Source organism: Etheostoma cragini, chromosome 19 (assembly GCF_013103735.1).
Source record: "Etheostoma cragini isolate CJK2018 chromosome 19, CSU_Ecrag_1.0, whole genome shotgun sequence".
NCBI classification, from domain to species: Eukaryota; Metazoa; Chordata; class Actinopteri; order Perciformes; family Percidae; genus Etheostoma; species Etheostoma cragini.
In genome coordinates, this window is record NC_048425.1 from 12,477,812 (window position 1) to 12,489,117 (window position 11,306).

An 11,306-nucleotide genomic window follows, 5' to 3' on the forward strand; every position below is an offset into this window, starting at 1 on the left:
AATTTCTTTTAACTTAATATATACAGTACCTTATTTGGATGCCAGATGCAAAAATCATCATTGTTCATCACCATCATTGTTTTGCTGTATATATTCAGCTACAGCAGCAGCTTTAAACAGCTGGATTCCTTCAGAAATACAAACTGCAGATGCTCGTTATGACCTTTGATCAACTGAAAGGACAAAAGCTCAACCCTCCAAACACCTCCCGCACTGTAATAGGTAACTCATCCAGGAAACAATAGGACCTGATTGATGCCTTTAAGTTCATTTCTCCACTGCAACAAAAAAAAAAGTACTAAAACATCAGTTTCTTAAGGGGAAAACATCTGTAAGTGCAATAAGATTATTTCTGTTTCCAAAAGATATAAACTTGCTGTAGATGATTTTCTAGAACTGAGCAAGAATAAGGTATGTCCCGCATTAGCATCAAGGAGAAATGGACTTGATTTGCTCTGGGAAAAGGTTGCATTTATGTAACTGTGTTGCCATAATTTTTTTTTTTCTTCATTTTTTTTATGAAAACCAAATCAAAGACTATTACAAAGACTTACTGTCAACAAATCCCATTAAAACAACAAAACATACAATTCAGTTCTTTCACTTATTAAGCTTGCCTTTGCAGCCAAAGGTTGATATATATTTTATTTCTCTGTTCCAAAGAGGATCATTGTTGTCCAAAAACTATTAAAAACATGTCAATAAACACAAACTGCAATGTGAGTCAATTCCACGTCCACCCACATCACGAGAGCCTAATGTGTATTAATCCACTGCTGAAAATAGTTCCCAACAAATCCACTTTTCACTGGTGTGTGTGTAACATCTGCAAAAATATGCGGTGGCCTATTGTTTCAGGAAATTCACCTTTTTTGAAAAATAAATTAAAAATGACTATACATTTGGGATCTGTTTCTAGAGCCACTGACAGTTTTGAGATAGTATGTGTAGTACTCATTCATTTTTGGTTTGAACTTTTTAATATTTGTTGACACTAAGAAAATATAGAACGTCAACCTTATGCTTTCCACATTTTTTTCTGCCCCACAATAAAAACCATGCTTGGAGAGAAAATAATATTTTTTTGACCTCTCAGACCTTACAGCAAAATTATTCTACGTCAAAACAGGTTGTAATGCAATTGTGTAATTACTGATTCAGGATAGATGCACACCCACTCCCATTCTCACACTCACACACCTTCTAAGGAAAACACAATTATCATCTTATGGCCCCTCTATCCCAAACATTCCCAATCTAGTTATGTCAATGGAAAACGGAATGTGTGACATCATCACCTAAACCCCCCAGTTACACACATACAGACACACACAAAACAATTAGTGTGTTGACTGTAAATTGCAGTGTGTTTCTTCTGATTCCATGCCAACCAAAGAGAGAGAGAGAGAGAGAGAGGGAGAGAGAGAGAGACATAGACACACACACACACACACACACACACACACACACACACACACACACACACCTAAATCTATGAATCAAAACCACCTACAGCACCTCATCAGGAGAGAACTAGACATGAATGAACTTTGTTAAACTGGAGACACACACACACACAGACACACACACACACACTTCTCCAGTGTGACTCAGCGGGGTGACTGATGTTTGTATCGCTCCGTGGCCCTGTCGCTCTCGGCTGCCGTGGAAACTGTGGCGTCTTGAATAACTATAATATCATTAATGTGTCCGCTTCCACTTCTGCCCTGTTATTTTAATCTCAGTGTGTATGCCTGTGTGTGTACGCACATCTGTGTGTGTGTGTGCGAATGAAATGTATGATGTTTCTGTGTGTCTGTACAGCAGAGTATGATGTGTGTGCATGATTATGTCTGACAGGATATTGTGTGTGTGGTCAAAGTGTGTAAGTAAATGTGAGTGTAAGATTATGTGTGTGTTATTCTGGGCTCTATGACAATATAAGGAAAGGATTAGGCAAAGTTTTCCTGTTTCTAAGATGATGTTTCAGTCCAGTCGACCCATTTACCCCTATATACATAAACACAGCATGTAGGCGCACACACACACACACACACACACACACACACACACACACACACACACACACACACACACACACGTTCCTTTGATAAAGTAAATCAATAACCAGATTTGTTTTGCATGTTTGCGTGTAGTGACAAACATTAGATCTAAATATACAAAATGTTTGTGTGTGCGCGCGCTTGTACAATTTTTAGTAATCTCACACCCACACACACACACACACACACACAGAGAAAGAACACTTAGCTAATTTAGAATGACAGGAGAAAAGTGGAGTTTCCACAAGGTGACACTCACTGAAGCTCAAGCTTATAACACACACACTCACTCACACACACACACACACACACACACACACACACACACACACACAGTGGAAATATTGAGAAAGAGCCGGTGTTGTTCACTACATTTACTAACCATTTGGATTGAACTGGTTTCCGTATATTCACATTTTACATAACAAATGAAATAAAAACTGCATTACAGTAAAACAGAAAAATCTGGATTAAAGCAGTGTGTAGACAAAGAAAAGGAGCTTTCCTACCTGGAAACTGAATTGTAATAACACAATATAAATCAAATGCAGATGGGGTCACAGATCATGAAAGGAAAGTTAAATGTGGCAGAATTTAAGATAGGAAACTGAGAAATGAAAGACACACTGCTGTTTAGCTGGATTTGGAGGAAGGGGAAAATCTTGTGAAAGTAAATCCATAAGAAGTCATATCTATGAAGTGGCAGAGATGATGTCGAGTCTGATTCTGTGGTAAAAAGAGAACTATACAATACAAGCGAAAACAGAAAATCCAGTTATTACAGGTGATGCTAGAAAAAACAATAATGTGATGCGAGCTAACAGCAAAGTCTCCATCCACCGCAAAATATATATATAAATATATATATATAGAGCAATATAAAACAACATCAAATCACAAAAAACTACCAATGCAAACACAGAAGTAACCATACTGTATTTATTTGCTCATGGCATCAACAAAACACTGATTTATTAAATAGACCCTCAAATGATCCATGAACAGGAGAAATCTCAGCAAAATGGAGAAAAAAACAACAACACTTATATGGAATATGAATGGTGGATAATGAAAAGGAAAAACCAACAGGTTAATGAAATACTATTTGTGAAAAAACAAATCTGAAAACCTTTTTTTGAGGGTAGTGCGGAACTTTACCCCAAACATGCCCAAGTGAGTTTCCACTGCTGGGACCAGAACCATCCCGTCTCTCTAGCCCGGGGCCCTCAGGGGTCCCTGAAGAACAAGGAGAAGGGGAAGATGTGGCTGCAAAGAAGGAGAGACAGAGAAGGTTAACAAAACTGCGTGTGTGATTAATGCAGCTGTGGGCTGCGACTGCACATCGTTATGACCATGAAAAGACTACATTTGCTGGATGGTTTGGCGTGCTCTGTCGATGTGGAGATCCTTTTGTCAGTCTCTTGTATGCCTAAGGACATCTGGCGTCTCAGCTTGTCTCAACAGACATTTCACAGGAATATTGTAATTTCTGTGCTCAGAAGAGCTGGATTTCCCCAATCCTTTTTCATCTTTGTCAACTATTTGTCTTTCAGATGTGCAGCACCAATTAGCTCTTGTTTCTCCTGTGGGTGTAAAAAGTCAATCCAATCTACGAATAAGACATCACCATCCACTCCACGGGTAAGAATTCCGATTCAATGATCTGCTGTTGGGTTCATTTTTTAGCTTTAGCTTGTAGCATGCTAATGAAACGCTGTTCTCTGTTGATGTGGCTGTTCCGTCATACCGACCTGGCCATTCGAGTCCAAATCCCTGGTGCCCACGAGTCTGCATTTTCTTCCTTCTCATCACTCGCCTCCTCTCCCATGCTCTGAACTGTCCCAGGATGCACTTCATCTGCGGTCCAACTTCCTCTGACTGTGTTGACACCCGATTTCTGCTGGGGTACGTCAATCCCCTTGGAACCTTTCTGTGGGTGAGGATTAGAAGAAATTAAAAACTAATAGGAAAAATAGAACAGAATATGAAATCAATTTTACAGTGAATTGACCATTTGCTAACTCCTCCCCCCAAATAGTGATTGTCCAATCATAGCTTTGCAACTGTAGCTCCTGCAGCGTTGGATTCCTCCGTATGGTGAAGATGTGTGCATGGGCCTGAAGTAAGAGTGGTAATCCATATAAAAAGAGTTTGGAGTTGTGTCTTGTGCAGGAGTACAACTTTAAGGAAAGTGATGTTTATCTGGCCCCCCATGTGTTCATTGTGGATCATAAACTGGAGTGGATGCTGACTTTTCACCGAGTTAACATGATTATTATTTAGGCATGTGGTATGCTATATTTAGCTTTCCAATGAGAATTCTTTGCAAAGTTCTCATTTTCATATGAGTTAGCCAAAAACATTAAAAACTCTGCTGGACTTGATGTAAAGTTAGTTAGCTAGCTAATAAAATATGCTAATGAAAGTGAGTACACTTGTGTCCGTAGATTAGCATGAATGTGTGTCATGAATGTGCCACGGTTATCACTACCAGTAAAGGAAACTGCTAGAACGGGAAGCCTGATACGCACACTGTCTCAGAACGTTCGCTTCGCCGAACATAAATAACTCGATGGGCTGACATGATTAGTTTAAATCATTTTTTCTCCACTTGAAACAAATATGAGGGGAAAAGAATGGACAGGTGTAAAAAAAAGAAAAAAGAAGAAGATAAAAACCCCCGGATCAGATGAGATGAAAGGCTGTGGACGAGAAGGGAGCCGGGCTGGGGGTAATTCTGGGACTTTGTTGCTAATCAATCTGAAGCACATCACCAGAAATAAGTACACTCTGTGCCTGATGTAGTGTCATTATTAACCTCAATCCCACTTGTTATCCTACCTGTCTGCGCTAACGTTAGCCTCGGGCTACAGTACAGGCAACAATGCTACAAGTGTGTGTTTATCTATGTGCTACAGAGGAAATGAAAGAGTAGTATGAGACTGAAATTGGAAGACAATTTTTTTGGAATCAAATAATTCCAAACAACTGTGGGCTAAAATGACGGACTTTTTCATTTGACGTTTAGGAGAGTGACAAATCAGTGAGGCAGAGACGCGTGATGCGTAAAAGACTGAACTGATCACCTTGTCAGCATGTCCTGGATCTTCTTTCACCTCTCTCTCTGCATGTGGACAATACAGAGAGCGCCTGCTGAAAGTTGGACACAACCCACACTTAATTAAGTCAAATCCATGGAGGAACTTCCCTTTTCACTTTAATGTAAAGAATAACATAAACACAGTCCTACTCCTTCTTCAATTTCAGTTTCTGCCATTAAGGTTTGTGTCTAATTCATCTGGCATTTCATTATAGTAATCTATAGAGAACATACAGTACGACATATACAGAATAGGGTCTGTTAATACAATGAATTTCAATGCTTGTCTGCTCATGTCAGTGTTTTTTTTATTTAAATCGGTGGGTATCATGCCTCGAAAGGCCGTGAGTTACATGTTGGTTAGTCTCGCATTGGCAGAAAATGCTGCTCTCATTCTTTTCTGTTCCCATCTTTCTAGCAGGTTAAACACAGAAACAAACTATCTGTCTCCCCAGGGCATCATATAGACACACACGCACACACACACACACACACACACACACACACACACACACACACACACACACACACACACACTGGTGAAGCACCTTCTGTAAGGACAGGAAAGTGTAATGGTCAATGTGGTGAATATAATTCAATAAGAATTGCTTAATGAAACTTGATTTCCTGTGAAGTGGTAATGATGCTTGAGGCCCTGCTGCTTGCAGGATGTTTACACAGTGCGTGTTCCTCAAGTTCAAAACTAGGAGACAATTCTGTTTATATAAGTCAAATACAAACTAGGTGGGGTGTGTGTGAGTGTGTCATCTTTTAAATCACAATTTCGCCCCACTGATCTGACTGTCAGTGTGATTGAGGTGGCGCCCCTTCGCCTCTTGTCTGTTCATAACTGCAATCACTGGAGCGTGTGTGTGTGTGTGTGTGTGTGTGTGTGTGAGAAACAGGGCAGTTGTCAGAATGGATGTCTATGTGATTTTACATCTTCACTGGCACTTTATACACATCACCACCTTCAAAACAATACATACCGTTCACACTGAGGAATAAAGACAATAAACATTGACAAATGAATTAGCCCTGACCTACATTTATAAACATACATCACAGCACACCGTAATCCATGAAGTAGTCATTAGGGCTTGTTTTATTCCTACTGTCACAAATGTATGTTGTCTAATGGTATGCAATGTCATACCACCAAACCCTCGAAGAGAGAATGGGTTAGTACAACTAACGTAAGTATACAAGTTATACAAGTTAAGTGTAAAGGTAGAAGTATAAGGTTTTGGTCAAATATAGGCTGCGCATAAACACACGTACACCACGCACACACACACGCACGCACACACACACACACACACACACACACACACACTAAGCTTTACAGTAGTAAAGAGAGCACTCACCCAACCACAGAAACCTTGCTTTCAGCCACCATGTCCTTGATTAAGTCCTTTAGTATGGCCTCCTCTAGTGGTGAATCGCTTTTATGGCGCTTTGACTGGGGCTCAGAAACGGGGGGGAGCTGCTGAGCCACACCTTTCTCCTAGAAAACATGCAGTAGAGTGCACTGTACACGATCCATCTCATTTAATATAAATCAATCCAACAATGGTCTTTTTGTGTTGCAGTGTTATACTGTGACACACAACTCCGGACACACAGTGTATAATACACACAACGGACGTCCAAATATTGGGTACACTATCCTGTATTTCTCTTTGTCCTTTCAATGACACTCTTTTGTGGAAGAGTACAGACAGAACGGTAACCAAACAACTCACTGAGCTCAACCTCTCCTCTGCTTGCTTGGCTTCCTCTGCAACATAAACACATGAGAGACATCAACATGCCTGAATAGTATTTTGTGTGTCTGTTTGTGTACAATACTGTACTGAGATTCACAATCTTTGTTCTGTATCACACAGCCCGTGCTTGCTAACGATATTATTAATGCTTGGCTGCTCTTTTACACAAAAGGTTAGAAAGGTATAAGTTCTCTGGAGAAATTCACAATGTCATGTATTACACAGTTGTTATTATTTTTGTCAGTTACAATGAACCTTGAAGTTTTTATACTATATAAGTTTTTTCTCAAGTTTTTTTTTCCGGTTAGACAAAGGTCTTTAACCTTTAAAATAAGTGGACCTTTAAAATTGAAGTTTGTGTAATAAGTCTTCCTTTAAAAAATACAAGGATAACACTTTTTTTTTTAATACTGTAAATAAGCAAATATACACGGAATGATAACTGTCCATTTTCAATCCATGGCATACCGTGGCAACTGTAAACATGACAATAGAGCCTATACAGCCCTTACGCATCACTGTCTGCTTTCATAGAACAAGTCTGTTACCGTAGCTACAACAGTTCATAGACCACTGTGTCATGGTTGTACGTTTTTATAAGTTTGTGTTTCCTGTTTTATTTTGGTAGTCTGGTTTATCTGTCTAGTTTGACTTCCTGTAATGTGTTTTCCCGCCCTTTGTGATGGTCTGCTCCGCCCTGATGTCTTTCACCTGTTTCTTTTCCTTGTGTCACCTGTTCCGGGTTGTGTCTCGTTACCTTGTGTAATAAGTCTCTTGTGTGTTCCTGGTCCTTAGCACCTTCTTCTTCAGGACACTTATAGTTGTACATTTTTGTTTGATTAAATCTTTGAACTCTACCCTGCTCTCGTTACCTCTGCCTTTGGGAACTTTTTTTTTTCTCTCTTTCATGATGAGTGAAAAATGTCTTTGTGCTGGTTACATGTAATGCCTTGCAAGTACAGGATATATGTTGTGAATACAACTTAATACGCTGTGAGTGTTTTTTTTGCTCATGTGTGTTCATCCTCACCCTTCTGCACGTTTTTCTCCAGGTAGAGGATAAGAGTAAACGGGTAGGCACTCAGATTCCTCTCACCGTGTTCGCACATCACCGTCGACGCTCCCTTTCGCCTCTTCCTATCTGGTAGTTACAGTTAATAAAAGACAGTGAACTTCTAGGGACTTGGGATCCTAGCCAGGAGCTGTGTTCCTTGCTCTGCACTTTGCAGTATAGTGATTTGAAGATACTATACTAAACTGCTACAGCACCATCCACTGATGCATAAGCATGCACTATAGTGATCTCAACACTGAATGCTAGTTGTGATCATGTCTGTGGGTCACCACTTTGTCTTATTTCCTGTTACTGCAACCAAATTCTCACTGACATGTAAGTGACCCCCCACCCTGTCTACATAGAAGATACCCAACTCAAAGATTTGGTCATTTTGCATCTCTTTGTGGTTGTTTTGTGTCTTTTTGTAGTCACTTTGCATTTCTGGGATTGTTTCACATCTATTTTTAGTTAAATCTTTGTAGTAATTTTGGGTCTCTTTATAGTCCTTTTGTGTGTTTTTTGCTGGTTTTGTGTATATTTTCATTCGTTTAGCATCTCTTTGAGAGTCAGGAGGACCCCTCCCTGACCCCCATGGGCATGTGGCCGGTAAGCCTGCTCAGTTATCCATCCGGCATCACAGTATCAAAGGCTGGAAGGGTGCTGGAGATATATCCAGCATTGATGTGGGGATGGGTAGAAAGCTGACAGACAAATAAATACACTGATGACAAAGAAACTGATGTAAAAGATACAAGGGAAGACAATGAAGTGGGAGCTTGAGAACGGTTGGAGACTGTCCAGGCTGCCAAGAACAGTTCTGATAACTTCCTGAAAACACAAGAGAAAAGAAGAGATTGAAAGGGAGACAAAGCAAAAGAATAATTAGAGATCAGAACGCATCAGGTTACCGGGAAAGCAGACAATTAATTTGATAAAGAAAAGTGCAAATGAGTGAACACAGCAAATGTTGGAAGTGAATGCTGACTAAGTAGGCGAGCAGTAGCCATAATTACCTCAAGTTCCTGATTGAAGCAGTTTTCTCCCATTTTTTTCTCTCCTCTGCTGAAATATGTTAATTAAAAACAATACATTATTTTTACAATATGTTGTTCCACAGTATAAGCAATTTAAGTTGTGGTAAAGTGCATGCATTAAAAGGCTTTCACTGTATTGAGTGCAAATAATAAGGTTTTGGCTTTAGGCATTCCAAGATAAGACTGTTATTCTACGATGTTATCCCTGAATAAAGGCAGACAGATGAAACAAAAATGTTAAGACAAACTTAGGTAACACACATCACAACGCATAACAGTAGCCATTATAGTAGGCAGTAGTGTTTTTATAGAATGAACTTAAAATGGGGGAAAAAAGATCAACGTTTTCCTCTCTCGCCCGAAGCTCTGCTGCTTTTGAGATTGAAGATGAAGGGAAACATGGATGGAGTCAAGGAGGATACAACATTGATCCTTCTCATCCTGGCATATGTGTTTATGGTTGCGTATGGATTTTGAGCTTGTTCTGTTTTGCTCTGCTTTCAAGAAAAAGAATTACTCAGATCTGTAGTTGCTCTAATAGAAAGCTAGACTCTGTTTCAAGTTTGGTCTGAAAATGTTTTTCCTTTTGCTCAAACTGTGTTTGGAGCTTGTTGGATTTGCCTTCTGAATCACGGGTAAAATTGAATATTTTTCAATTTCACTGCTGGTTATGAAGTCATTTCCACTGATGCATTGAAGTATGCTCATTCCAATTTGGAGAAAGATTTCCAGGATGTGAAATAAGAGCTAATCTACTAATTATTACTTCTACTAAACCCTATCTATCCCAAGCTTGGTTTTGGTGTCACTGTCTTGTCTTTATCTCTTGGCTCTGCTTTAGGCTAAGCTTCAAATCAAACAGCTAGGCTCTCGTATTATATTTAACTTACTACTTTCACCAAAAGAGAGAACATATGAGGAAAAATAGGGTTTGTGTTCACTTAAGTGCCCCAACTTCCACTATGGCCACGCTAAGACCCGCCGACTGGTCGGGGTTAGGCATTTGACCTTGAGTGGTTAAGGTCAGGATAGCCGATTGGTCAGGGAGATAGAGCCTGTACAAATGGCGTTACGTTACGGGGAATTTGGGACACTAAACTGCACGTATACTGAAAAATAACTATTAAGTATGAAGACCAGGCTGGGAAGATGTAAAGAACAATGTCTGTCTTGCCTGAAGCTGCTGCCTCCTCTGATCTTGAACTTGTAGATACAACTACCTGCTTTGAAGAATCGAGTTTCAGGGCAAGGGAAGGAGAAGGCCTGCAGTGGCATGGCTGACCTTATATGCTTTGGGAAAACAGACAATAAACAGAATAATTTATTAACTAATGGACTGTATATTCAGAGAGCAACAAAAATACATGTCAACATCACTGAAAATCCAGAATTGATTTTAGCTAGCTAGCAAGCTACCAAATTCCAGGCAAAAACTGCCTTTTTACTCATGTAAATACTGTAGCTGAGAAATTCTTGGTTGTCTCAATATATGTTCTCTCACTGGCGCTCTCTTGAAATTACCGTAATGCCTAAAGGAAATTACAAGCATGAAATTGGGAGGTCGTCCAGCAAGCTAACTACACCCTCGAGCAGGAAGTCAACAGTTAAAACCGCGGCCGTCAATCAAATTCTCAATCGCCTCGAATTCCCGCCTTCCGGTCCCTTGGTCTTCTTGGATTAGCCAGATATTCGTCCAATCAGCGGTGTCAGAGCAGTTATCACTATGGTAACGTTGAAAACCTGTCACATGACTGTCAGCTGACCAGATGTGTAGCAGGACCGAGCAGGAAAAGCTAGCTAGTGTTAAACAACATGACTCCCTTCAAAAGAAGTTAGAGGTAATGTTACGTCTGCCCTTTTTAACTCTTGGCTGTTTTTTTGTTTTTTTTTAAGTAACGTTACGCGACAGGTCGTTTCCTATTCATACCTTTACCTTAAATTCAGCGGAAAACGCCTAAAAGGTGACATGAAACTATAGTAACGTTAGTTGCATTGTGACGTCTGCATCATACTGTAGCCTACTTATAGCGACTGTCGTGTCAACGGTCTAACACTGCATCATTTTAGCATCATTAATACTCATTTGTTACATTACACCAGCCTTCCTTTGTAATACAACTGGTGGGAAAGGGCTATAGAAAGAAAACCTATAGAAGTCAGTGTAAACTGACCCGGTTGTCCACCTAGTACCAGTCACCAAGTCTCAAGTCCACATCTCTGATAGAAAACCTGTAGAAATCAGTGTCTTAACCTAGTGCAACATACCAGTCACAATTAAACCAT

At 39.9% G+C, this 11,306-nt stretch overlaps 2 protein-coding genes across 6 annotated transcripts in view; both read right to left on the reverse strand.

Annotated features, from left to right (window-relative positions):
* Positions 1 to 2,963: 2,963 nt before the first annotated feature.
* Positions 2,964 to 10,705, reverse strand: LOC117934566 (membrane-anchored junction protein). 5 transcript variants are annotated; one of them, XM_034856309.1, is made up of 10 exons: positions 10,525 to 10,705; positions 10,198 to 10,313; positions 9,003 to 9,048; positions 8,742 to 8,817; positions 7,963 to 8,073; positions 6,909 to 6,943; positions 6,531 to 6,670; positions 5,150 to 5,213; positions 3,815 to 3,993; positions 2,964 to 3,329 (listed from the first exon to the last, which is right to left on the reverse strand). In XM_034856309.1, exons 1-10 carry the CDS (start codon positions 10,570 to 10,572, stop codon positions 3,290 to 3,292), a joined length of 855 nt encoding a protein of 284 aa, XP_034712200.1. In that variant the 5' UTR covers positions 10,573 to 10,705; the 3' UTR covers positions 2,964 to 3,289. The 5 variants fall into 5 exon arrangements, with proteins under 5 accessions (XP_034712200.1, XP_034712199.1, XP_034712201.1 ...); XM_034856308.1 differs by having other exon boundaries at positions 2,974 to 3,329; positions 5,150 to 5,216; positions 10,525 to 10,703; XM_034856310.1 differs by having other exon boundaries at positions 2,975 to 3,329; positions 5,150 to 5,216; positions 10,198 to 10,300; positions 10,545 to 10,681.
* The window catches only part of badb (BCL2 associated agonist of cell death b), a 12,512-nt gene continuing 8,859 nt past the window's right edge, over positions 7,654 to 11,306 (reverse strand). Inside the window, exons 5-6 of the mRNA XM_034856315.1 lie at positions 7,821 to 7,834; positions 7,654 to 7,665 (exon numbers count right to left, since the gene is read on the reverse strand). The gene's annotated coding sequence lies outside the window, so the exon portion shown is untranslated. The remainder of the gene's footprint in view (positions 7,666 to 7,820; positions 7,835 to 11,306) is intronic.